This window comes from Genypterus blacodes, unplaced genomic scaffold (genome assembly GCF_046128005.1).
Source record: "Genypterus blacodes isolate CSIRO-AG114 ecotype Tasmania unplaced genomic scaffold, CSIRO-AGI_Gbla_v1 ptg000139l_1, whole genome shotgun sequence".
NCBI lineage: Eukaryota > Metazoa > Chordata > Actinopteri > Ophidiiformes > Ophidiidae > Genypterus > Genypterus blacodes.
This window is the reverse complement of record NW_027466941.1, coordinates 945,747-973,380: the sequence shown is the minus strand read 5'-3', so window position 1 is coordinate 973,380 and position 27,634 is coordinate 945,747. Positions and strand designations below refer to the sequence as shown.

At 41.3% G+C, this 27,634-nt stretch overlaps 4 protein-coding genes and 1 long non-coding RNA gene across 11 annotated transcripts in view; 1 reads left to right on the top strand and 4 right to left on the bottom strand.

Moving 5' to 3' along the window:
• Positions 1-27,634, bottom strand: part of LOC143011789 (hemicentin-2-like) — a 46,645-nt gene that overhangs the window by 15,245 nt on the left and 3,766 nt on the right. For all 4 annotated transcript variants that reach the window (XM_076164781.1, XM_076164783.1, XM_076164782.1 and 1 more), the window contains 4 exons: positions 27,049-27,309; positions 25,928-26,188; positions 19,198-19,458; positions 14,188-14,448 (listed from right to left, as the gene is read on the bottom strand). In XM_076164781.1, the coding sequence (XP_076020896.1) occupies positions 14,188-14,448; positions 19,198-19,458; positions 25,928-26,188; positions 27,049-27,309 (1,044 nt within the window). The remainder of the gene's footprint in view (positions 1-14,187; positions 14,449-19,197; positions 19,459-25,927; positions 26,189-27,048; positions 27,310-27,634) is intronic.
• Positions 72-2,963, bottom strand: LOC143011795 (uncharacterized). Of its 2 annotated transcripts, none has more exons than XM_076164791.1 (6): positions 2,470-2,963; positions 2,143-2,202; positions 1,698-1,829; positions 1,471-1,617; positions 1,055-1,112; positions 72-516 (listed from the first exon to the last, which is right to left on the bottom strand). In XM_076164791.1, exons 1-6 carry the CDS (start codon positions 2,632-2,634, stop codon positions 413-415), a joined length of 666 nt encoding a protein of 221 aa, XP_076020906.1. In that variant the 5' UTR covers positions 2,635-2,963; the 3' UTR covers positions 72-412. The 2 variants fall into 2 exon arrangements, with proteins under 2 accessions (XP_076020906.1, XP_076020905.1); XM_076164790.1 differs by having other exon boundaries at positions 72-519; positions 2,470-2,961.
• Positions 3,781-8,850, bottom strand: setd7 (SET domain containing 7, histone lysine methyltransferase). Of its 2 annotated transcripts, XM_076164786.1 has the most exons (8): positions 8,671-8,843; positions 7,464-7,593; positions 7,171-7,372; positions 6,887-7,076; positions 5,550-5,631; positions 5,308-5,425; positions 5,021-5,178; positions 3,781-4,703 (listed from the first exon to the last, which is right to left on the bottom strand). In XM_076164786.1, the coding sequence occupies exons 1-8, from the start codon at positions 8,708-8,710 to the stop codon at positions 4,511-4,513; spliced, it is 1,113 nt and encodes a 370-aa protein (XP_076020901.1). In that variant the 5' UTR covers positions 8,711-8,843; the 3' UTR covers positions 3,781-4,510. The 2 variants fall into 2 exon arrangements, with proteins under 2 accessions (XP_076020901.1, XP_076020902.1); XM_076164787.1 differs by lacking the exons at positions 3,781-4,703; positions 5,021-5,178; positions 5,308-5,425 and adding an exon at positions 6,305-6,425 and having other exon boundaries at positions 5,549-5,631; positions 8,671-8,850.
• On the top strand, positions 7,804-12,844 carry LOC143011796 (short coiled-coil protein B). Of its 2 annotated transcripts, none has more exons than XM_076164792.1 (4): positions 7,804-7,988; positions 10,532-10,600; positions 10,720-10,800; positions 11,102-12,844. In XM_076164792.1, the coding sequence occupies exons 1-4, from the start codon at positions 7,970-7,972 to the stop codon at positions 11,242-11,244; spliced, it is 312 nt and encodes a 103-aa protein (XP_076020907.1). In that variant the 5' UTR covers positions 7,804-7,969; the 3' UTR covers positions 11,245-12,844. The 2 variants fall into 2 exon arrangements, with proteins under 2 accessions (XP_076020907.1, XP_076020908.1); XM_076164793.1 differs by lacking the exon at positions 7,804-7,988 and adding an exon at positions 9,508-9,629.
• On the bottom strand, positions 21,617-23,450 carry LOC143011797 (uncharacterized). The gene is made up of 3 exons (XR_012964944.1): positions 23,341-23,450; positions 22,133-22,242; positions 21,617-21,736 (listed from the first exon to the last, which is right to left on the bottom strand). It is a non-coding gene; the product is annotated as an uncharacterized LOC143011797 (long non-coding RNA).

The window sequence follows — 27,634 nt, the reverse complement described above, 5'->3', positions numbered from 1 at the left end:
GGAGGACAAAATGAGACACCTGCAATGGTTTTGTCATGTGTGTAACGCTGCAATAAAAACTCGGCACAAAATGGCAACAAACTAAAGTCAGGTTTTATTAATTATTTACACATAAAAGGTTCTTATAATTTAGGAAAGGGGGAACAAATCTCACTTTCATACGTGGCACTTCATACTGGTTTTTCAGTCTCTTTCCTCACTCAAACATGATATTGGGGACAGAAGTTTGAAGGCGAAATGTCAAACCACACAAGTATTGTCTCTAAAAATTCAACTTCCACGTCAGTTTCTTCCTGCTTTACCCTCCATTCATCCGTAATAATTAGTGTGAAATGTGTCGGCAAAAGTGAAATTGTGACTCAGAATAGAAAGACATGAAGACGGGACCATCAGAGTCTGAAGTGGATCTTTGTCAGGTCAGTCTGACGTATGGAGGCACTTTGGCCGGACGCTGGCCTTCATCCCCTGGGACCCGGTCAGACTGAGCTGGGGAGTTAAAGAGTCTATTGTCGCCCCCTGCTGGGCACAGAAAGAACATACAATCATTCACATGATGCCAATGTTGGCCGAAACATGCTGACGTGTGTTGACAAAGTTCAAAAGTGAACTGGAAGTGTTTCAGTCAGATTATGGTACGTGTATAAGGCTGATGTTCTGATCTCGCTCTATTAAGATAAGAAGTCAACAGAGTTGGTTTCCCTGTCCCCGATAGGCTGTCAATTTAATTTTATGTTTGACTGCTGCAGCAAGTTGACAGTGGTGTGTAGGCACCTGAACAGAATGACTGTATGCTCTCAAGTGTTAGTTTGCATACTGAGCAGCTGTGGCTGAGAGAGAGACTGTTGATGCCTTCATGCGCTCATCAGAAGGTGGTAAATACCAGACGCTGTTTCTTAGTAAGCTGTCCTCTCTCTCTGGTCTCAATTAATTCTAGTAATGTATGTATGCATTTATTTTATACTACAATTAGAGAATTAGGGTTTTCACACTCTAACCACAACTGCCTCACGTAACACACTGAACCTATAAGAGACACACACACAGTGATTCTTACCTTGCCAGGTGCACACCATCTCAGTGACAGCAGGGTCGCTCTGAGGAACCAGCATCTCCTGGTTCACACAAAATACACAACAAGGCAGCAGTTTAGATAGACGACCAAAACGCAACCCTTTATCAAACAAGTCCTTAATGTTGATAACTACTGTGCTCATGTCACCATTACTCATCTCACTCAGCTTTGAGTATACATTAGCCCTTGACCTTAAATGATCTCTATATTAATTTAAAAGGCATGAATGCAAATCAATAATTCAATAATGGTTGATGTGTTCTAGATGAAGCCCTGCCTGGATAATATACTGTAGCTCCTATCTGAACATGACTTTCTGACCAGATCCTACTGACTGGAAACAACATCCAACACTCAGAATGAGGTGGAGGAGGAGTTAGAGAGGTGTTTGTAGGTACCATTCCAGTTGTGGCATCGTAGCATCCACAGCAGGGAAGGCTACGGCAGCCCGTGTAGGCAATGAGGGAGGACAGAGCCAGGCTGAGGAGGCAGGACAGCAGTATGGTGGCGTTTGCCCCCTTCACCATATGATGAAGCACGAACGTCTGAGAGGAAAACACTGTTGTGATATGTTTGATTTATCTGCGTGTAACGTGTGTATTTGTGTATTTGATGCAATGGTTACCACTTGAGGACTGTCGTGGCGGTGGAAGACCTCTTCGTCATCCTCCCCGTAGGTCAGCGTCAGACAGGAGTAACCTGATGTACACACCACAGCCACACAGGAAAGCCCTGCAGCTACCAACATCACACACACCTGGTGTGGCAGATAGACAGGTTCAGCCAGGTGAGTGTGAGAGAGGGAGGTAGAGGAAAACATTATGTGCACTCCACAATGGGTACGATCACAGTTAGGTTTTAATTCATGATAATAGAGAGGCATTATTAAAAACAAACATGACATCTATTATGGGGCCATTATGATGACCTACAGGGAATAACTGATCAAAATAATAAGATAACATCTAATCAGTTAAATGATACACAAACTCTGCCATCGTTTAACGATTGGTAGGTTTGGCTGCAAAAGATTGAAGAAATATTTAGCTTTAACTTGTACAAGGACTAACCAATAATGAGTTTTTCCTTTGGGAGGCGAGTAGTGCAAGAACACCGGGAGAGGCCATGATCTGAAAGGAAGGAAACAATATGTGACGGACAACCAAGACCAGCACAGATCAAACAGCTTCAAAAAGCTCAAAAATTCTACAAAAAGCCGCCATATGCTCAATTATTGACAGAATACACTCACAAATGTGTATGTTAGGTCTTAAGATGTTCTATTGTTTTATATGCTATCGACATGGAGTTTTGTACCTGTGCCCCGATAAAGCTTGAGAACATGACGCCCCTGGGAGCAGTGATTGTTAAGTAGATTCAAACCTACAACATCTCACCATTCCTCCCCATATTGGTGTCCTGGTGGTACTGAGCGGGGTGTCCTTGCGGAAAACGGCGTCCATGCACCCGCAGGTCACACAAAGCCCCGCACAGGCCACCTGCAGGATCCCGAGGACGAGCACACTGCTCTGGTTGAAGATGAAGTACCTGTGTCGGTCCATCTCCACTGGGAAGTCCCCCCGCTAGCTATGCAGTTAGCTAGTTGGTCTACGGTCGGCGAAACTTCAATTTACCGCGACGCTGGGAGTCCAATTGCGACCTTTGCGTGTCCAAAGCATGGGTGGACCGGCTGTACTAACTTCAGAGAGTTTCTTCCATAACTAAATCTAAGTTTTTCAGAGTTTCCACACTCATTTAACCCGTGTGAGTGTGTATCTTCCGGGCTGCGCGCTGGTGTCGGTGTTGGTTCAGGTGAGTTTATCCATTAACCAGGCTGACTGACCTGCGGCACGCGCGCACACCGTTAACCCCTTCCGTGCCGAGCTCGATGCCGCGCGCTCACGGAAGCGCGCGCAGAGGACGCGGCACCGAACCTATCGGGGTCCATGGTCCCAAAGGCGCGAGGAGGGGGTTACAGGAGGCCCACTACATGCGCAGACACAACAGGGGGCGCTATAGAGCCTCAGGCCACGCCCACCGTGCAAGGATTTGGTAGTCAGTTTTGTGCATGTTGAGCGCCTCAAAAATGACCCTTTGAAAATAATATTGCAAGATTTAAAAAAAAAAAAAAAAAGTTTTATTAGTCTAATCCACCTCTATTATATTCTATTATTATTTTTATTTCATTTTTGTGCTCATACATCTTAAAATTTATGAAATTACATGTGAATTGCTTTAAAGATCACTTTACGCTTCGATAGACCTGCAGCTTGCTGTAGAATTCAGATATATTGTATAATATGATTTAGATTAAAATTCAGCCAGATTTGATTGGAAGTCAGGGATACATTACTGCTTTGCAACGAGGATAAACCAGATAATCATTAAACAATCCATCCATACACTTTATTAGCCAGCAATTATCATAATTACATCAAATGATAGTTGAGACATTTAAAATACTTTATTTTGTAGCATATGGATGCAGCTACTATACACTTAAGTAAGAAAAGTGTAACAAATTCACAGGTGTTAATAAAAGCACCCCCTATCCAGAGATAATTTAATGGATTTGAATGAATGACATCTTTAGACTATTGAAAATTCTAGGTTAAAAAAGCTGAATAAGTTTAAATGAGGTGAGTTGAATTGTTAAAACATGAATAAATACTGTACAGTGTGAATGTGGAGATACAGTAAATATCCAGGTTTCCATGGACTTTTATTTTGTGCCTTTTGAAGTTGTGAATTGAAAAATGGTTAATTGATACACTGACATTTTGGGGGCAAAAAACCCTATAAATATTGCAATACTAATTCGCAAACAGCTTCTTCAGTTTGGAGCATGTATGTGGATTGTAGAGGAGGCAGATGTTTTCCTGAATGCAATTATAATTACAAAAGTTAGAGCTGTTAATTCCTCGAAACGTACGAGATGGCTGAAAGCTCACTCCATGTTATTGTGAGATGAGACAGCGAGCAAGCAAGATGAGGCATGCAACTCTTCTTCTTTGTATTTAATGGTGCCACCTACTGTATAGGAGTGTGCAGTGTGGAAACAGCAAGTGAGACAGTCACATAAATTCACTCAATGGAAACACAATTCACATTTCACTTTTGTCTTATGTTTAAAGATCTGCATTAATGTAATCTCTAATTTGATCAAAACTGGCAATGGAAACACAGCTGGTGAACAAAATGTGGTATTAACTTTTCTCCTGACTTGTAAGTCCCAAAACATAACAATAATTGATTGTTCTCTTAAAGTTAGATTTCATTTCTTGCATAGTTTTTGGGTGCTTATGGCCTCATTGTGCTCAAGCAGCCATATGACAAATAGTTATTGCACCAGTATGTGTGGTGCAGTTTGTAGCTGCCACTCTGCTCCTGGTACAGGTAGAAGGATGTTTCACTGTCCAGAGGTGTTCATCGTCATTCTCATTGGCCAGTGGGAGGCGCCTGTCTCTGCTGGAACACCTCCAACTCTCGTTTGTACCAATCGGGGGCCTCTGGGCCGTTCTTCTCTGTTGGCTCGTGATCGTAACCATAGGCAACCGTGAGCTCCTCATCTCTCTGCACAGGCCTCAAGGTTCTGATGCACTTGATGAGCCCATAACGAGGATGAACAAACCTGCAAAGACCAATCAACAAAAATAAAGAGATTTGATCAGTTTAGTTAAGAAAACAAGGTCATGTTACTGGGCTAAAGCATGTTACTGTTTGGGTAAGATTAAGCCCCCTCATTGTTCAGGTTATTTTAATCTCACACACATTCTCAAAACTCCAAAATTCCCTCCTATTTCACAGTCTGAAATTAAACAGAATTGAAATTCTATAAACTGCGGTCAAAGATACAACAATGACTTTAGGGGGATTAAGGGAACATCAAGATACTGTACAGTCTTCAATTAATTCATAAGATCGGTGTTACTTATGTAGTCTACTCACGGATCATATTTGCAGTTGGGGGTGAAGGAGTGGTTTGCCTTGTGGCCCAGAGAGGCACAGTATCGGTCTGTCTGGTCAAATGGCTGAGGGACATCGATCACTGTATCTTCATCCAGTGAGATGGTGTTACCATTCAGGGACCAGTCTCTGCTGTCCACCTGAGACATTCATTGTAGAGACATGAAAATGACTCAAGAAAGCCCCAAAATGCAAAGCAAAATTAATAAAACATAAAGGCAAAATCACATATTTATATACTGCACTTTGATTCGACCAAACTGTCATACCTCTGTGTGTGTGATGCGCACTCCGTTATAAAAGGCCATCACAGTATCGGCCTCAGCATCTACTTTGGCAAACAGGCCCTGTCCTGCTCCTTCAATCAGTGAGTCGGCCACAAACACCCTGATGCAAAGAAATACAAGTTAAGAAGTACAAGGTAGAACATTGCACTGCTCCAATACAACAAACATGTTGGCGGTGAGCTCGGGATTTTTATGGCTAACACGAGCGTTTAAGGCAGACCTACATTTTGCTCTCGTAAGGGTCGGGCAGCAGACCGTGGGTGGCGATACAGGTGGAAGTGGATTTGTCATACGAGTACACAGCACCTAAAAAAACATAGGTCCGTCGACTGTCAAATCAAATTAAATACAACTATAAAAATGTAATAAAGAACAAACAAGAAGATGAAGAAATGTGGAGAAAAATCTCCACTCTTGTAGGAGGGGGAAGACATAATTATAATATATCTGAAATTACAGTCTGAGGGCCATATTCATAAAAGAACCCATCAGCTTAAACATCACATAAATGCTTTCTCTCATTCATGAACCTTTTCCGGCCTTTTTATCATTTTATTCCTCACTACCTCCTCTTTTAAAGCTACGAGCTCTAAATGCAGGCTTCCTTTGCTGCTCGTCCATTTCTCTGTATATGATGTGCCATTCAAACATGCTCTTACCATGCATTAACACGTTCTCTGTGATTGGCTGTGACAGTGCAGTGCGCGACACAAAACCACAGCGACTTTATGAACCAGCTGAAATGAACGTGGTGGAGATTTATGGAGGAGCAACGCATTTACCGTCGATTATTGTGGATATGGTCCCGAATAGCACAGAATAAGCTGTTACGTGCATGTAACACATCTGTGTCCACAATAAGCTGACACCACCACAGCATTGAACACGATGACGATTAGGCGTCTGCATGTGTATAATGTTATTTAAGCTTTAGTCTTATGTATGAGTGTATCATGGTAACAAACCCAAAGGTACTTGCCTGTGGGAGTTTCATTCTTCAGCTCTGTTTGCCGAAAGTGGTTAAACAGGGAGCTTTGAATATTCAAACTGATATCGCCTCAGTATGTTTGCTGCTGAGCACAGCTCGGACTTGTTCCCGTCTGAACAGAAAGGTTACACTTCATAAGTTATTGTCATTGCAATGTGATTGGTCAATCGCTATCACACGGCACAGAAATGTTTTACTTTTTTTCTAGGTTTGTGGGGTATAGCGGAAAGTTAAGGCTCCGATCATAACCCTAAACCTTTATACACTTTTAGTATCAGTGTTCTGGCACATCGCACAAGTTTTAATGACACACAGTTGCCTTATCTCCAAAACATCGACTATGAACTACATTCTTATTGGCTGTCTCCACTCCTTCTTGAGCAGTAAACCAGCTCAGCACTCAAGAAGAAGAGTCCACAAGATCTGGTTGCTGAAACTAATTTAAAAACCTTAATGGGAATGGAACTGAATGGATCAAGAAGCCGATGTAGCAGAGGTCACCGAAAGATCACATGTTCAGACTACTCACTTTGACGATAAAATCCGAAAAAGTTACATCTTTAATCAACTTACTGTCTGGTATGACTTTGAACCGTGGCTTGCCGGGGTCCTTGGAAACCAGGTTAGCAAGTCGACCCTCAATAAGCTCTCCATCTACGAAGCTTCCGTAGAGAGCAGTGAGGCCATCGGGGTAGATGTACGCCACCGAGTGGCCGGTCATCTCCCCGTCCTCATTCACCGCACCAAATACGCAGCCCCGATCCTGTCACAGTGCACATCGAATAACATGAATTCAAAAAGGAAATACTCAAATGTCAAATAATAATAAAAAGGAAATACATAATCAATTGACTCACAGGACGGTAGATCCAGCATTGCCCACAGCGGCTGTTATCTTTGTACTGGCCCTTGAACCCCAGATGGCCGTCTCCGTCATACTCTTGAGCGGGTCCATTGAGCTCCCCGTCCATGTAGGTGCCATGGAGGGCGCCTCCATCCTCGTATGTATACACCCCCTGCCCCTGCAGGGCGTCGTCTACATAGAAACCCTCCAAGGTGCTGCAGCATGGAGAGGCAATGGTCACTTTGCGCACGACTATTTGTTGTGTCGCTTGGTAAATTATGACAAATCGAATCATTGTTACAATACCTTCCATCGAAGAAGAAGAACTTGCCCTTGCCATTTTTCTCTCCGTGGCTAAAGTGTCCTTCAAAGCGATCACTGGAGGAGTAGGTCACCGTACAGAAGCCGTGGGGCTGATCATCTTCATCCAATGGACCTGAACACACAAGCACACCACAAATAAAATGTCATGTTCATCTTCATTCAAATGTATGGTGAGTGAAACCCTGCCTGCCTGTGGTAAATGTTTCACATTCCAATATGCATGGTGGAACATTTTGGAAACGGTAGTTCTTGTGTTGTCACAAGGATCAGTTCCCCTTTCACCTTTTCCCCCACAGCCACAAAAGCCTTCATATCAGGCATCTTCAGTCCTACAGGTTTTCTATCCTGCCACATTCTGGTGACCATAAAAAGATAATGTTCAGGAAAATAATGTCTGAACTAGCTCATTGACATAGTGTGGGGACATTGTAAGTGTAGATAACAGAAACAACTAAGAATGGCAGCTTTAAAAGTTCATTCCAGATGTTATGTGGACAGTCTGCAGTGGTGAGCAAGGACAGTCAACAAATTAACACAATGTGACATAACAAAGAGGATAATCACAATGCGGGGTCGTGTACATGCCGCGTTCCTGAGATTGACCAACAATTCATAAAAGATCTTGGAAAATGTTGCCGAATGTGCGCAAATTACAAACTGTTAGCTTTCTATTAATGTTAAGTTTCGGTAGAATAACAGCGGTGCGTCTCTATGTTGGCGCACCGTTTCGTGATTTCCGGTTTTCCAACGTTAACATGTGCGTTTAAACCGCTAAAGGTATCATTCTTTACATTGTTATGATTAAAAACGTGTCCGAGAACGCACCACGCCTTTAGCTGCACTCAGTCTATTGTGATCTTGGCGCACACGGGTCACGTCACGCTGTCGTCGATAGAAAACACAAAATAAATATTTTGCGCTTTCATACTCCGTCTGGTTGAGCACTTTCTGCAGTCACACAATCAGCGGTACGGCGAGGCAGCCCAGGCCGCTCTAACACGCACCACGGGCGAATGTCCTCCTGAAATCAAGTCCCCGGCTCCAAAGTTTACCCGAGCGGGCCTGGCAGACTGACTTGTAGAGATTAACGGAGAAGTGAGACCAAAATATAAACTAGTAGAGAAACTTTCGCGCACAGACACTCGATCGATGACTTTCTTTAGACATGGAAGAGATGAACTGCATTTACCTTCCACGGCCTCTTCTATGTTTTCATCATCGCTGTCCATGCTGTAGCAGGTGGCCGGTAGTGGATCGGTCTATGTTTTTTCTTGCCACCCATTGAGTGTCATTGCATGAGCATAGCAAAATATGACACCTACAGGCCTGACTACAAATACGTTTACCAACTTGATATAGAACGAAGATTAGGTAAATAACTGCAAAGTCTGTTCAGCTATCTTGATGTGACAAGTCAGTTAAAAAGCCAAATGTATCCCAGTTTATTACTATGACGTATTACTATTTACTCAACTTGTTTGGAGCCGTCACTGCACTTCAGCTGTGATTTTGTGTCAAATTTCAACGGATAAAAATGAACTACGGACAGAAAATCAAATTTCTGTGTTGACGTATTAAGGTGAAATAATCTCATCCTTGCACAAATGCTTAGTTTTATCTCCTTCTCGTGTTAAATTGGCAGGAATTTGCTCTGCAGTATACAAGCCAAGCCGTTGGACAATGGAACATTGCGTTTAAAAACCTCTCAAGCATTAAAAGTTTTAAAGAAGACATTATCCTGCAGTGAAACAAAACTAGACGATAAGAAATTAGTATTCATTGCAGGATAATAATAGCTGCAAGACAAGAGGCGGCTTGCTAAACTAACTTTCATTCAAAGGCTACATTATTTAATGACATTAAACTAATAACCCAATGACAAAAGCACAGATTTGGATGACATAAGGGCTTAAACATGATGTTTACTCTCTTCTAAGTAAATATTTTTATTCACATAGCACAGATTTGTTTGTCTTCAGTGTTGTGTACGTTAGCTTACCCGGGGACTTTAGCGCCCCCTCTTGGCGGTCTTGTGTAGTGGCGTATCGGTGTACTGAAGCCAGTTGGTTCGAACCACAAGCTGCAGGGATTTACAAACATTAATATTTTTGTGCAAAATTCTGCATTCTGCAATTCTCACGTCGTAAGGTGAGCGAGGCGACTCCGCGTGATGGTTATTGAGGTTATTTTAATGCTAGTCGAAGCTAAATATCGCTCGGCTGGTGCTACCTTGCTAAGAGCTAAGCTAAGCTATTTTAGCTTGCTAGCAGGAGGCCGCATCAGGGTTTGTTATTTCCGCCAGCTGGTCTCATCTGTAGGCACGATGGCTAACATGCTAAAAGGCTAACTGATTCATACGAGGCAACTCCCGTATGGATGAAGGCTGTTTAGCCTAATATGACGTGTGTTGGCTGATATTATGCTGATATTATGTCTGTGATGGGACGAGAGTAAGCGCTTGTTGATGTTATAAGGTTAATTTTGATTCAAACCTCGTCTATATTGCTTCAGCTTATTATTAATTGATGATGAGGTGGGTTGATTGTTGAAATAGTGAGTGAGCAACTTCTAAGTAAACTGACGTCATCTGGATACATTTTCCAGATACTAAGATTTGATCATGGCGCTTGTACACACATAACATCATGATGAATCTCAGTGGTCTGGATGCTGTTTGGGTCTCAGCTGGTGGTTTCATCCTTCCTCTGTGCACCGTGGGTCATCATCATCATCATCATCATCATCATCATCATCATCATTCATTCATAAAGTTACAGACCTTTTCTGTCAGGGCTGTCCAAACTCCCACTTTTATAACTCTTGTGAATGAGAGCAAGAGGAGGCGGGTGACTTTACAGCCTGCGGGCAGATCCTTTGAATGAACGCGCCCCTGTTGCATGGATTGCATTCACACCCGACTTGCGACAGAGATCTGATCATTAAATGTCATAACTTATTTAATACAGCCGGGTAATGAGATGATGTCTTAATGCTGGTGTGAATGAGGCCTTCTGTTACCGTCAGAGTCATTAAACTGCTTTCTCCCGCAGTGTCCCTGAGAGTCGCAGCCCTGCATTCCAAAAGGGAAGACGAGTATTTCACCATGAGCTCAGACGATGGTGAGATGTACACTCACCATCGTGACATACATACATACACACATACAAGACACCTGACAGTTTCACATCGGAGGCCAGTCAGTATACAGTGTGTTTATTGTGATGGTCCATGTTCGCAGGTGACATGGAGAACCAGGCGGAGGTGGAGGAGAAGACGAGGCTCATCAATCAGGTGCTGGAGCTTCAACACACTCTTGAGGGTGAGACATGCAGACACGCACAGGCAAAGACCTTTTTTTTATTGAGTAAAGTGATGCATGAGGATCCATCTCAGATCGTCTGTCTGTCTGTCTGTTGCTGATTTTGATCAAAACAGAGAAAGCTTTTAATTGAGTTGTTACCATGGCAACTGGTGAAGTGAGGTTAACAATTACAGAAAACAGATCTGATCTCATCACTTGCAGCAAAAAGCCACAGTAGACAAGATGAAGTTTGGAATCTGTCCTCTAATCTAATCTAATATACATTATGATGTCATTTAACATCATACTCTGTGTGCAGATTTGTCCGCTCGGGTAGACGCTGTGAAAGAGGAGAACTTGAAGCTGAAGTCGGAGAACCAGGTTCTTGGTCAGTACATTGAGAACCTTATGTCGGCCTCAAGTGTCTTCCAGACTACTGACACCAAGAGCAAACGAAAGTAAATTGGTGAATCTTCACCTGGAACCCCCGTCACGTCTCCTAACCTGACCCGGACCCCGACCCAAACCCCCCGCAAGACTGGACTCGACTCATCTCCATCGTGGGCCCCTGTGCAAGTCTGAAACATGCGTCTGAATCTGCCAATGTAGGTGTGCTCAGCGCGTTCTCATGCAGTACTGTAAAGTCAACACTGAGGGGCAGTGTTGCATTTATGAAATTAACAATGTAAGGAACAACAAAACATGGAAATTATCCAAACAGGCGTTTGTTAATATTGTTTAGTCTCGTCTACACCAACAGACTTGAAGTGTAAAAAAGTGTTTCAGGTCTCCTGTACATACATAAAAGTAATACAGTTCAGCATCTAATGTAAACGGATCACTAGGGATGCTCAAATAAACATCACCAATATGTTGTAATGATTCTCTGCATTAGATTCGGTGGAAAATCCCCATATTTTCTCATGTCAATTACTCACAGTTTTTAACAATATACAATGATAAATGCATATAATTATGTATTTCAAAAGTGGTACCTTGTTACTCCAGGCCATTGGTGTCTGTTACAATAATCAAAAGGCCTTCTACGTTTTTACGCAGAAGCTGCTGTCATTTCTTCCATCTGCAGCCTAAACCTCGTTGCATTTTGTGATTTGAATCCAACTTCTAATGGTGACGTTCTTTCAGCCATTTGTTTCAGTTTACCGCAATCATTTATATATAACACCCATTAAATAATGTTTTATAAACAAAAGCCCTGCACTTCGTCCGATCAGGTTTAAATGGTGAAGACTTCAGTCATCTGCAGCTCAGACCCACTACATTCCGAAACAGCCAATATTCATCTTTCCGGTTGCTATGGTTCCTCAGGTGGTTCATGACAGAACTCAAGTAAATTTTGACCGCTTTATAATGTGGAATCGACTCGTAATTGAAGTATCAAAAAGCGTGTCGGTGACGAATGGCGTGATGGTTGATGATGTTTGTGGTCCTCTGTGGCCCCTGACAACCTCCCCCGCACCCCAAAACAACAACCACAAAGACTTTTATATTATCAAGCTGTCAAATGTTTACGTTTACTTTTCTGTTAGTATTTATATTTTTGAAGTATTACTGCCATTGACCCGGCGCTTGCGTCACAAAGCTGAGTTGAGACTGAATTCAGTTTGAGTAAATACGCTGAATAAGAACCAGGAGTCGTACCAGGGTTGATTCAGTCATCCTGCTCTGTGATGTTGGCCTGGGCTTTGATCTTAGAATTTGTATTTTTGGTTTCATTGTCACAGCTGATGATGATGATGATGATGATGAAGAGGGAGGGAAACTACACGGTCTTTATCATTTCAACAACAACGCTAGCTTTGCTTTTATGTCGTAAGCAGAGACTCGTGTTTTATAGCCAAAAGTCATAATGTGTCTGAGTCATTTGAGCATTAAAGTGAGTGAAACATACAGTCGGTGCTTCATGTTACGCTGTCCCTGAAACTTTCATACTGTGTTTTATGCATTTTATGACCCTTTAAGCCTGTTTGTATTTTGTTACATGTTTCTGCTTTATGTTGCTGATTTGAATGGAATTTGCTTCAATAAAGTGATTGTTCTGACTTTTTTTTTGATGAAATCTGTGTCAGTGATGCGTCCTATACCTCACCTCAGCGTAATTATCTGTTTGATCTTTCACATCTCGCAGGGTTCAAAGCGTGCATTTTCCGGCAATTTGTAAAAAATCAGCACAAGATCTTACAAAACTGCCTCAGAACAATTCCTGTTCTTCTATAATCCACAGTCAGTTACCTCAGGGACTCTCGTTAGTGTGTGCGTGTGCGTGTGTGTGTGTGTGAAGAAAGAGGAGAGTCAGAATTGCATAGGATCACGAATGTAACTTTATTATGGCATTCAGACTACATTAAAGTAAACGTTCATGTATTAAGTCAGTATCAACCCTAACACAGCCTCCATGTCTGCAGCTTTCAAACAAACATGTGATACTGTTCTGATCAGCACATACAAATCTGTTATGGTTATTCTGATTCTGTCAGTGCTTTATATAATACAAGGCATACATTTTAAAAAGACTCACAAATGGATTTTTTCATACTGTAAAATACAGCTACACAGCCATAATATCAAATAAGCTCTATTTACAATGCTGCATTTCACTTAAGCATGCAGGAGTTTTACACTTTGACCTGCATGTGGACCTTGTTTGGAACTAGGCAAAAGTAATCTGTCAAATCGATCATAAAGTTGTGTAATCACTGAATATGTTTAACATCTAGGCTTCAGTTGAATTATCATCGGCTCACACTCACTTCAGCAAGGCTACAGAAAGAGGGTGGAGAAGTCAAGATGTCACGTTTGGATGCTTAATCTTCAGATGCAGAACTCTTCATTTCCACCATGGAGACGGTGTTCTCTGACACAGCCTGGTGTTCGGCCCAGCGCCTGGCTTGAAGCACATCAGAGCCTTTTGTTTTCTTGTTTCTCTTTTTCTTCCAAGCAAAATACACTCCACACACAACCAGTAGAAGAACGATCAGAGCTGTCCGTGAAATGCAGAGAATCAGGGCGTGATCTGTTCAGATAAGAGATTGACAGATCAGACGTCAAGTTAGCAATGTCATGACTCAAAATTGGTTCCAGGATGTTAACAGCTGCAAATAAAATGAAACTGCATTGATGTCACCATGGTGGCAAAGTTCATTTTTACTTTCTTATGCACTAAGGGTCATGCAGGCTGAAGGATGATGCTGTGGTGCCAGCCTGCATCCCTGTGCTGCTAAAGGTTATTGGATCAAAACACAAGATGTCATCAGCTTCAACTACAAGCCACTGTGACGTGTGTGTGTGTCCTATTGGATAAGATGCAGTCAAAGAAGAGGAAAGCATGGTGAGTGAATGATGCCATCATGACCATGAAGCTGTTTCATTTACCACCTGTCTCACCTTCACAAGGAGCTATCTGCAGCTCATTGGCAGCTTCACTGATGTGGTTCTTGGCTGTGCAGAGCAGTCGCCCTGACAGGCCTTGTCTCAGAGTGATGGTGTTAGACTCAATGTTACCACAGAGGAGCTCAGCGTCTGTCAGCATGTGTCCGTCCAGAGTCCAGCTGTACTGAGGACTGTCCCCTCTCTCAGAGGAGCAGGACACCTTCATCTCCCCCTGAGACAAACACTCAGAGACCAGCTTAGGAGAGGACACAGGAGCTGAGGGAAACACACATTTATTAGTGAGTGTGAAATATACAGCTGGCTCTCCAACTTTAAGATTGGATCATTATCCGAAAGTAATTCATCTCCTAATGCTTTACTATAAATTATCCAATTAAAACATTTGTTTACCTTGAATAGTCAGCTGTAGAGTCCAGAATTTGACAAAGTCTGATATTACAAAGGTAACTGTATATTCAGCACTGTCATTCCTGGTCAAGTTATTTATCCTAAGTGTTCCGTTACTGACAGTAAAAGAGGATCTGCCTTGTATCTCATTTTGAGTAATGTCATACGAGCGCCATTGAAATATTGTTGATGGGTAGTCGATGTCGTATTTTATCTCAATTGAAAGATGATGAGTCTCTGAGGCATCTGTCAGCAGTTGCAGGTTCACAGCTCCTCCCAAAGCTCCATAACACTGAGCTCTATCCTGTCTGCAATCACAGTAGGTTTCCACAGCTGAGAGTTAAAAAAATAAAATAAAAGATATCACAAGTTCAATACAATGAAATGTCATACAGTGTGAAAAAGTTTGTTTTTAAGTTGAACACAGCTTAAGTCAGCGCACATTTATTCAGCACATTTCAAACACAATTGCAGCTCAAGGTGAGAAATAAGACAATAACAAACATCTCCTCTAATGAAAAAGAGATAAAGAGTTTCATCCTGAATCATGGTCAACCTACAGCTGCTTGTCTTTATTTAATGTTATTCTTTATTATTGTTGTAAGTGAGAGAACAGAACCTTGGGAAACTTTGAGCAAAACTTCAAGAGCTCCCAACTGAAAACGTTATCTAATGCAATAATACATGGAAGACTGAAGCTGTTTTATTCACCACCTGTCTCACCTTCACAGGGAGCTATCTGCAGCTCATTGACAGCTTCACTGATGTCGTTCCGGACTGTGCAGAGCAGTCTTCCTGACAGGCCTTGTCTCAGAGTGATGGTGTTAGACTCCCTGTTATCAGAGTGGAGATCAGCGTCTGTCAGCTCGTGTCCATCCAGAGTCCAGCTGTACCTAACACGGTCCCCTCCCTCAGAGGAGCAGGACACCCTCATCATCCCCTGAGACAAACACTCAGAGACCAGCTTAGGAAACACAGGAGCTGAGGGCGACACACATTTATTAATGAGTGTGAAATATACAGCTGGATCTCCTAATTTAAGATTGGATCATTATCCAAAAGTAATTCATCTCCTAATGCTTTACTATAAATTATACAATTGAAATATTGGTTTACCTTGAATGGTCAGATGTAGAGTCTCTTTATAGGTGTCTCCGTTTGAATGAATTTCTACAACTGTATATTCAGCACTGTCATTTCTGGTCAAGTTATTTATCCTAAATGTTCCGTTACTGACAGTAAAAGAGGATCTGTCTTGTATCTCATTATGTGTAATCTTACTCTGTTTCCATTCAAGTATTATTAATTTCTTCCTCATCAATTTAAATTGATTTATCTCTGAGGCATCTGTCACCAGTGGGAGGTTCACAGTTCCTCCCAAAGCTCCATAACAATGACGTGGGTACAAGTTGCCATCACAGTAGGTTTCCACAGCTGAAAATTTTGAAACACAATATTGAAAAAATGTCAATATAATAACTTGATTTTATCTCTGTAAAGGAAATCACAAACACAGCGAGTCTAACATGTCTCTCTGTTCACACTATACAGAGAGTAACATCTCATGAAACAAAGACACAAACGCTGAAATATTCACAAATATTCAAATCCCTCTTCACACTGTGGAGTCTAAACTGTTTAAACTCAAGTTTTAAGTATGAATTATCTTTTTTATCTCAATGCATCATTTGCATTTGTGTTATCTTTAGTAGTATTAGTGCATTAGTAGTGTCATCTATACAATAATTCTTGTCATTTTGTCTTATTCAGTTCCAGAAAATTCGTTTTTATGTTTCTATGGCCACCTACTATTGTTGATAGGACAGCATAAACGGAAGGGCGCATAACTTTGCATGCATTGAAATATAACGACGATTAAACAATATTAATGAAATATTAAAGTGTAAAGCAGTGAAGCAACATCTCACCTTGAGATACTCCAACTAGCATCACCAACAGTCCAAGCACAGCTTCCATGTCTGCTCACTGAGTCAATCCTTTCTCCTTCACTCAATATTCAGTTGTACTGATTCCTGTCAGTGTTCATATATGTGTGGTTCATATGTGCGTGTATAAACTTTATCAGGTGAAAAGGAAGTGAGCATCAGTTTCCGTTTCACAGTCACATCAGATACTGAACTTCTGTTGTTGTGTTTCTACGTATTTACAAGAATCCAGAACTATAAGCAGAATAATAAGGAGAGGTCCTACTTATATTACAGATGCATCATTCTCTTTAGAGCATCATGGTGGCACAGTGGTCTGTGTTGCTGCCTCATAGCAAGGTCCTGGGTTCAAAGCCCGTGTTCTGACCCAGGTGCTTTTCTGTGTGGAGTTTCTGTGGGCCACTTTGCAGGTTGATTTCTGTGTAAGGTTAATGATGCTGCCATTGCCCTTGACCAAGGCACTATAGGCTGTTGAGGAGGGCAGATTTCTACTTGGAAGTGTGAGATCAATAAAGTCATAAACAATTTACCCTTGTTCGGCCTTTGTGGAGGTATACTCTGTATTGAACGCTCTACTTATTTATTGTGGCTTCTTTTCTGATCTTGTCCAGTCTCTGATTTTGTCTTCATCATATGTTTGTATGCTGGCTTCATGGAAGGAAATACTATGAAGCCATTTTAACGTCTTGTTTGGGAACATTATCAGAGTGGTGTTTAGCAGTTATCAGCGTATTCATCATCATACTTAGAATGATCACAATCTCACCGCTGCAAAGTGCCACACAATCACAACATCCTCAAAACCTTTCAGAAGATACACAAAGGAACATTCTGACCATACACTTATTTTAGTTTTAGAGGAGAAGCAGTCAAGTCAGTGAGATGAAGCACATGTGACCACAGCAGTGACTTCCTTCTTTATAGATATACGATTTGAACCAAGCAGAACTTTGTAATCTTACTGTCTGATAAGGAAAGTTGTGGCACATATTCAACATGTTCTCTCCAGACTTATCCTAAAAGATCCAGGAATAAATGTCTCCATATCTCCCCAAACCTCCACCTAGTAGTCTTTGTGTCCACCCACATTCAGTGTTTTGGCCTGATTGTTGGTATGTTTGCAGGGTTATTAAAACAAGTCCTGAACCAACCAGGGAATTTAGCTGCCTGTCATCCTTCACTCTCTTTGTCCTGTTGCTCTGCACTGGTAAAGCTTGAAAACACGGAGATAATTCATCAATATTTCACTCATGCGTGGCCACAATTTCATTTAATGGCTCAAGCAAAGGTAATGCTTCTACCAACCAGCAGAGGGAAACTTTGCACCGATTAATATTGATGATGAGGCCAAAAGCTTTATTCAAAGTCAAACACAAGTTCAGCTGGCATCACGTGAACGATCCAGACATAAACGCAACATTAACAATTCTAATAATCAATAACACATACAATAACGATTGTATCTATGTATAATGCTTTAATGATTGATTTGCTTCAAACTAAACAGGGCTATATATTATACAAAGGCACACATTGTATAAAGTCTCGTAAATGGACTTGTATTATTCTATAAAAATGAGCTCCACAGCCATAATATCACATAAGCTCTATTTACACTTTGACCTGTATGTCGTCCTTGTTTGGAATTTAGCAAAGATAATCTGTAAGAAGTTGTGTAATCACTGAATCATTTCTAATATCTAAGCTTCAGTTGAATTATCATCGCCTCAGACTCTGCATACTCACTTCACCAAGGCAACAGTGTTGGAGTGAGTGTGGAGAAGTCAAGATGTCACGTTTGGATGCTTAATCTTCAGATGCAGAACTCTTCATTTCCACCATGGAGACGGTGTTCTCTGACACAGCCTGGTGTTCGGCCCAACGCCTGGCTTGAAGCACATCAGAGCCTTCTGCTTTCTTGTTTCTCTTTTTCTTCCAAGCAAAATACACTCCACACACAACCAGTAGAAGAACGATCAGAGCTGTCCGTGAAATGCAGAGAATCAGGGCGTGATCTGGTCAGATAAGAGATTGACAGATCAGACGTCAAGTTAGCAATTTCATGACTCAAAATTAGTTCCAGGATGTTAACAGCTGCAAATAAAATGAAACTGCATTGATGTCACCATGGTGGCAAAGTTCATTTTTGCTTTCTAATGCACTAAGGGTAATGCAGGCTGAAGGATGATGCTGTGGTGCCAGCCTGCATCCCTGTGCTGCTAAAGGTTATTGGATCAAAACACAAGATGTCATCAGCTTCAACTACAAGCCACTGTGACGTGTGTGTCATATTGGATAAGATGCAGTCAAAGAATATGAAAGCATGGTGAGTGAATGATGCCATCATGACCATGAAGCTGTTTTATTCACCACCTGTCTCACCTTCACAGGGAGCTATCTGCAGTTTAATTGGCCTGTTTGATTTGAGGGGGGTTAATGGACACTATGGTGCCAGGCTCCTTACCCATGGTGGTGGGTGTGGTCTTGGTGGAGGTTGTTGGCTGGACACACAACGTGTTATTGGCCTGAAGCACCCACCCATTAACAGCCGTCCCATTGCATAAGGTGCAGTTAATGAATATGAAGCCTATTGGCAAACAAAAGGAGCAACCATTGTGAGTGAATGATGTGATCATGACCATGAAGCTGTTCTATTCACCACCTGTCTCACCTTCACAGGGAGCTATCTGCAGCTCATTGGCAGCTTCACTGATGTGGTTCTTGGCTGTGCAGAGCAGTCGTCCTGACAGGCCTTGTCTCAGAGTGATGTTCTTAGACTCACTGTTACCAGAGAGGAGCTCAGCGTCTGTCAGCATGTGTCCGTCCAGAGTCCAGCTGTACTGAGGACTGTCCCCTCTCTCAGAGGAGCAGGACACCTTCATCTCCCCCTGAGACAAACACTCAGAGACCAGCTTAGGAGAGGACACAGGAGCTGAGGGAAACACACATTTATTAGTGAGTGTGAAATATACAGCTGGATCTCCAACTTTAAGATTTGATCATTATCCGAAAGTAATTCATCTCCTAATGCTTTACTATAAGTTATACAAATGAAATATTTGTTTACCTTGAATGGTCAGTTGTAGAGTCCAGTTATCTGTCTTTATTCCCACTGAATTATGTATTTCAGCTGTATATTCAGCACTGTCAGTCCAGGTCAAGTTATTTATCCTAAATGTTCCGTTACTGACAGTAAAAGAGGATCTGTCTTGTATCTCATAATGAAAAATCTTACTCTGTTTCCAATAAAGTATTGGTGATGTGTTATTTAGTAATTTAAATCTATGTATCTCTGAGGCATCTGTCACCAGTCGGAGGTTCACAGTTCCTCCCAAAGCTCCATAACACTGAGCTCCATCCTGTCTGCCATCACAGTCGGTTTCCACAGCTGGAAATTTTGAAACACAATATTGAAAAGAATGTAAATATGATAACTTGTTTTTGTCAATATATGTGGAAGAATACACAAACACGGCAGGTATGAACGTGTCTCTCTGTTCACTCTATACAGACAGTAACATCTCATGAAACGCTGAAATATTCACAAATATGCAAATCCTTTATTTTATATATACATTTATACATACATTTATACATGTAGCTGTTGCACAGTAATTTCCCTCGGGATAATAAAATTTCATCTCATCTTATCTTATCTTATATATTAGTATGGGTGCATTAGTAGTGTAATCTATACACTGATTGTTGTCATTTTTTCTATCAGTGTCTATGGCCAGCTACTATTGTTGATAGGACAGCATAAACGGAAGGACGCATAACTTCCCATGCATTGAAATATAACGATGATTAAACAATATTAATGAAATATTAAAGTGTAAAGCAGTGAAGCAACATCTCACCTTGAGATACTCCAACTAGCATCACCAACAGTCCAAGCACAGCTTCCATGTCTGCTCACTGAGTCAAACCTTTCTCCTTCACTCAATATTCAGTTGTACTGTTTCCTGTCAGTGTTAAACCTCAGAAAACTGGCATATGAGCGAGCACATTGTGTCATATATGTGTGTATATATACTTTATGAGGAAGGAAGTATCAGTTTCCGTTTCAAAGTCACATCAGATACTGAACTTCTGTTGTTATGTTTCTATGTATTTACAAGAATCCAGAACTATAAGCAGAATAATAAGGAGAGGTCCTACTTATATAACAGATGCATCATTCTCTTTAGAGCATCATGGTGGCACAGTGGTCTGTGTTGTTGCCTCATAGCAAGGTCCTGGGTTCAAAGCCCGTGTTCTGACCCAGGTGCTTTTCTGTGTGGAGTTTCTGTGGGCCACTTTGCAGGTTGATTTCTGTGTAAGGTTAATGATGCTGCCATTGCCCTTGACCAAGGCACTATAGGCTGTTGAGGAGGGCAGATTTCTACTTGGAAGTGTGAGATCAATAAAGTCATAAACAATTTACAATTGTTCGGCCTTTGTGGAGGTATACTCTGTATTGAACGCTTTACTAGTTTATTTTAGCTTCTTTTCTGATCTTGTCCTGTCTCTGATTTTGTCTTCCTCATATGTTTGTATGCTGGCTTCATGGAAGGAAATACTATGAAGCCATTTTAACGTCTTGTTTGGGAACATTATCAGAGTGGTGTTTAGCAGTTATCAGCGTATTCATCATCGTACTTAGAATGATCACGATCTCACGGCTGCAAAGTGCCACACAATCACCACATCCTCAAAACATTTCAGAAGATACGCAAAGGCACATTCTGACCATACACTTATTCTAGTTTTAGAGGAGAAGAAGTCAAGTCAGTGAGATGAAGCACATGTGACCACAGCAGTGACTTCCTTCTTTATAGATATACGATTTGAACCAAGCAGCACTTTGTAATCTTACTTTCTGATAAGGAAAGTTGTGGCACATATTCAACATGTTCTCTCCAGACTTATCCTAAAAGATCCAGGAATAAATGTCTCCATATCTCCCCAAACCTCCACCAAGTAGTCTTTGTGTCCACCCACATTCACTGTTTTGGCCTGATTGTTGGTATGTTTGCAGGGTTATTAAAACAAGTCCTGAACCAGCCAGGGAATTTAGCTGCCTGTGGGATATAGGATGTAGTATTTTGCCTGAATTGAAAGACCAAGAGTCTCTGAGGCATCTGTCAGCAGTTGCAGGTTCACAGCTCCTCCCAAAGCTCCATAACACTGAGCTCCATCCTGTCTGCAATCACAGTAGGTTTCCACAGCTGAGAGTTAAAAAAAAAGAAAACACAATACATCTCAAGTTTGATCAATACAATGAAATGTCATACAGTGTGAAAAAGTTTGTTTTTAAGTTGAACACAGCTTAAGTCAGCGCACATTTATTCAGCACATTTCAAACACAAAGGCAGCTCAAGGTGAGAAATAAGACAATAACAAACATCTCCTCTAATGAAAAAGAGATAAAGAGTTTCATCCTGATTCATGGTCAACCTACAGCTGCTTGTCTTTATTTAATGTTATTCTTCATTATTTGTGTAAGTGAGAGAACAGAACCTTGGGAAACTTTGAGCAAAACTTCAAGAGCTCCCAACTGAAAACTTTATCTAATGCAATATCACATCTATGACTGAAGCTGTTTTATTCACCACCTGTCTCACCTTCACAGGGAGCTATCTGCAGCTCATTGGCAGCTTTACTGAAGGGGTTCTGGGCTGTGCAGAGCAGTCTTCCTGACAGGCCTTGTCTCAGAGTGATGTTGTTAGACTCCCTGTTATCAGAGTGGAGATCAGCGTCTGTCAGCTCGTGTCCATCCAGAGTCCAGCTGTACCTAACACGGTCCCCTCCCTCAGAGGAGCAGGACACCCTCATCATCCCCTGAGACAAACACTCAGAGACAAGCTTAGTAGAGGACACAGGAGCTGAGGGCGACACACATTTATTAATGAGTGTGAAATATACAGCTGGATCTCCTAATTTAAGATTGGATCATTATCCGAAAGTAATTCATCTCCTAATGCTTTACTATAAATTATACAATTGAAATATTTGTTTACCTTGAATGGTCAGTTGTAGAGTCCAGTCAAAGGTGTCTCCGTTTGAATGAATTGCTTCAACTGTATATTCAGCACTGTCAGTCCAGGTCAAGTTATTTATCCTAAATGTTCCGTTTCTGACAGTAAAAGAGGATCTGTCTTGTATCTCATTATGAGTAATCTTACTCTGTTTCCATTCAAGTATCATTGCTTTGCTCTTCATCAATTTCAATTGATTTATCTCTGAGGCATGTGTCACCAGTGGGAGGTTCACAGTTCCTCCCAAAGCTGCATCACACACAAGTGTGTACCATCCGACATAACAGTGGATTTCCACAGCTGAAAAGTTGAATCACAACATTGAAAAAATGTCAATATAATAACTTGATTTTATTCCTATAAAGGAAATCACAAACACAACAGGTTCTAACGTGTCTCTCTGTTCACACTATACAGAGAGTAACATCTCATGAAACAAAGACATAAACGCTGAAATATTCACAAATATTCAAATCCCTCTTCACACTGTTGAGTCTAAACTGTTTAAACTGAAGTTTTAAGTATGAATTAAGTTTTTTATCTCAATGCATCATTTGCATTTGTGTTATCTTTAGTAGTATTAGTGCATTAGTAGTGTCATCTATACAATAATTCTTGTCATTTTGTCTTATTCACTTCCAGAAAATTCGTTTTTATGTTTCTATGGCCATTTACTATTGTTGATAGGACAGCATACACGGAAGGACGCATAACTTTGCATGCATTGAAATGTAACGACGATTAAACAATATTAATAAAATATTAAAGTGTAAAGCAGTGAAGCAACATCTCACCTTGAGATACTCCAACTAGCATCACCAACAGTCCAAGCACAGCTTCCATGTCTGCTCACTGAGTCAAACCTTTCTCCTTCACTCAATATTCAGTTGTACTGATTCCTGTCAGTGTTCATATATGTGTGGTTCATATGTGCGTGTATAAACTTTATCAGGTGAAAAGGAAGTGAGCATCAGTTTCCGTTTCACAGTCACATCAGATACTGAACTTCTGTTGTTGTGTTTCTATGTATTTACAAGAATCCAGAACTATAAGCAGAATTATAAGGAGAGGTCCTACTTATATTACAGATGCTTCATTCTCTTTAGAGCATCATGGTGGCACAGTGGTCTGTGTTGTTGCCTCATAGCAAGGTCCTGGGTTCAAAGCCCGTGTTCTGACCCAGGTGCTTTTCTGTGTGGAGTTTCTGTGGGCCACTTTGCAGGTTGATTTCTGTGTAAGGTTAATGATGCTGCCATTGCCCTTGACCAAGGCACTATAGGCTGTTGAGGAGGGCAGATTTCTACTTGGAAGTGTGAGATCAATAAAGTCATAAACAATTTACACTTGTTCGGCCTTTGTGGAGGTATACTCTGTAGTGAACGCTCTACTTATTTATTGTGGCTTCTTTTCTGATCTTGTCCAGTCTCTGATTTTGTCTTCAGCATATGTTTGTATGCTGGCTTCATGGAAGGAAATACTATGAAGCCATTTAAACGTCTTGTTTGGGAACATTATCAGAGTGGTGTTTAGCAGTTATCAGCGTATTCATCATCATACTTAGAATGATCACAATCTCACCGCTGCAAAGTGCCACACAATCACAACATCCTCAAAACATTTCAGAAGATACACAAAGGAACATTCTGACCATACACTTATTCTAGTTTTAGAGGAGAAGAAGTCAAGTCAGTGAGATGAAGCACATGTGACCACAGCAGTGACTTCCTTCTTTATAGATTTGAACCAAGCAGCACTTTGTAATCTTACTTTCTGATAAGGAAAGTTGTGGCACATATTCAACATGTTCTCTCCAGACTTATCCTAAAAGATCCAGGAGTGCAGGGTTATTAAAACAAGTCCTGAACCAACCAGGGAATTTAGCTTCCTGTCATCCTTCACTCTCTTTGTCCTGTTGCTCTGCACTGGTAAAGCTTGAAAACACGGAGATATTTCATCAATCTTTCACTTATGCGTGGCTTCAATTTCCCTGAATGGCTCAAGCAAAGGTAATACTTCTACCAACCAGCAGAGGGAAACTATGCACCGATTAATATTGATGACGAGGCCAAAAGCTTTATTCAAAGTCAAACACAAGTTCAGCTGGCATCACGTGAACGATCCAGACATAAACGCAACATTAACAATTCTAATAATCAATAACACATACAATAACGATTGTTTCTATGTATAATGCTTTAATGATTGATTTGCTTCAAACTAAACAGGGCTATATATTATACAAAGGCACACATTGTATAAAGTCTCGTAAATGGACTTGTATTATTCTATAAAAATGAGCTCCACAGCCATAATATCAAATAAGCTCTATTTACACTTTGACCTGTATGTCGTCCTTGTTTGGAATTTAGCAAAGATAATCTGTAAGAAGTTGTGTAATCACTGAATCATTTCTAATATCTAAGCTTCAGTTGAATTATCATCGCCTCAGACTCTGCACACTTCACTAAGGCTACAGAAAGAGTGTGGAGAAGTCAAGATGTCACGTTTGGATGCTTAATCTTCAGATGCAGAACTCTTCATTTCCACCATGGAGACGGTGTTCTCTGACACAGCCTGGTGTTCGGCCCAGCGCCTGGCTTGAAGCACATCAGAGCCTTCTGTTTTCTTCTTTATGTTTCTCTTCCAAGCAAAATACAATCCACACACAACCAGTACAAGAACGATCAGAGCTGTCCGTGAAATGGAGAGAATCATGACGTGATCTGTTCAGATAAGAGATTGACAGATCAGACGTCAAGTTAGCAATTTCATGACTCAAAATTAGTTTTAGGATGTTATCAGCTGCAAATAAAATGAAACTGCATTGATGTCACCATGGTGGCAAAGTTCATTATTGCTTTCTAATGCACTAAGGGTAATGCAGGCTGAAGGATGATGCTGTGGTGCCAGCCTGCATCCCTGTGCTGCTAAAGGTTATTGGATCAAAACACAAGATGTCATCGGCTTCAACTACAAGCCACTGTGATGTGTGTGTGTCCTATTGGATAAGATGCAGTCAAAGAAGAGGAAAGCATGGTGAGTGAAAGATGCCATCATGACCATGGAGCTGTTTCATTCACCACCTGTCTCACCTTCACAGGGAGTTATCTGCAGTTTGATTGGCCTGTGTGATGTGAGGGGGGTTAATGGACACTATGGTGCCAGGCTCCTTACCCATGGTGGTGGGTGTGGTCTTGGTGGAGGTTGTTGGCTGGACACACAACGTGTTATTGGCTTCAAGCACCCACTGATTAACAGCCGTCCCATTGCATAAGGTGCAGTTTATGAATATGAAGCCTATTGGCAAACAAAAGGAGCAATCATTGTGAGTGAATGAAGCGATCATGACCATGAAGCTGTTCTATTCACCACCTGTCTCACCTTCACAGGGAGCTATCTGCAGCTCATTGGCAGCTTCACTGATGTGGTTCTTGGCTGTGCAGAGCAGTCGTCCTGACAGGCCTTGTCTCAGAGTGATGGTGTTAGACTCACTGTTACCAGAGAGGAGCTCAGCGTCTGTCAGCATGTGTCCGTCCAGAGTCCAGCTGTACTGAGGACTGTCCCCTCTCTCAGAGGAGCAGGACACCTTCATCATCCCCTGAGACAAACACTCAGAGACCAGCTTAGGAGAGGACACAGGAGCTGAGGGAGACATGACTGTATAATAATGGAAAAGTAATTCATCTCCTAATGCTTTTCTATAAATGATCTAATTGATATGTGTGTTTACCTTGAATGGTCAGTTGTAGAGTCCACATATTGGACTGTTGTCCTTCTGAATCATATACTTTCAGTGAATATTCAGCACTGTCCTTTCAACTTAAGTAATCTATCCTAAATATTCCTGCAATGGGAGTGTAGCAGGATCTGTCTGGTATCTCAGTAATAGTAATCTTACTCTGTTTCCATTCAAGATTTTTTGTTGTTTTGTTCTTAAACAATTGAAAACCAGAACTCTTTGAGTCACCTGTCACCAGGAGGTTCACAGTTCCTCCCAAAGCTCCATTACACTGAGCTCCATCCTGTCTGCCATCACAGAAGGTTTCCACAGCTGAGAGTTGAACACAGCTTAAGTCAGCGCACATTTATTCAGCACATTTCAAACACGAAGGCAGCTGAAGGTGGGTAATGAGACATTAACAAACATCTCATCTAATAACAGAGAGATAAAGAGTTTTATCAGGATTCATGGTCCTTCTACAGCTGCTTGGATCTGTTTTTTTTAATTCTTCATTATTTTGTGAGAGAACGGAAACTTTGAGCGTTGAAGAGAGTCACAAATAAACTTCACAAGCTCCCAATATAAAACGTAATCTAATGCAATAATTAGATTAGATTAGGTTGTAATTATGATAAGTACTGATGTGGAAGTGATCCTTCAATTTCCACAACATTTCCACATTGCATAAGGTGCAGTTGATGTGAAGCCTATCAGCAGCAACCATTGTGAGTGAATGATGCCATCATGACCATGAAGCTGTTTTATTCACCACCTGTCTCACCTTCACAGGGAGTTATCTGCAGCTCATTGGCAGCTTCACTGATGTGGTTCTTGGCTGTGCAGAGCAGTCGTCCTGACAGGCCTAGTCTCAGAGTGATGTTCTTAGACTCACTGTTACCACAGAGGAGCTCAGCGTCTGTCAGCATGTGTCCGTCCAGAGTCCAGCTGTACTGAGGACTGTCCCCTCTCTCAGAGGAGCAGGACACCTTCATCTCCCCCTGAGACAAACACTCAGAGACCAGCTTAGGAGAGGACACAGGAGCTGAGGGAAACACACATTTATTAGTGAGTGTGAAATATACAGCTGGCTCTCCAACTTTAAGATTGGATCATTATCCGAAAGTAATTCATCTCCTAATGCTTTACTTTAAATTATACAATTGAAATATTTGTAGATAGATATACGATTTGAACCAAGCAGCACTTTGTAATCTTACTTTCTGATAAGGAAAGTTGTGGCACATATTCAACATGTTCTCTCCAGACTTATCCTAAAAGATCCAGGAATACAGGGTTATTAAAACAAGTCCTGAACTAGCCAGGGAATAAAGCTGCCTGTCATCCTCCACTCTCTTTGTCCTGTTGCT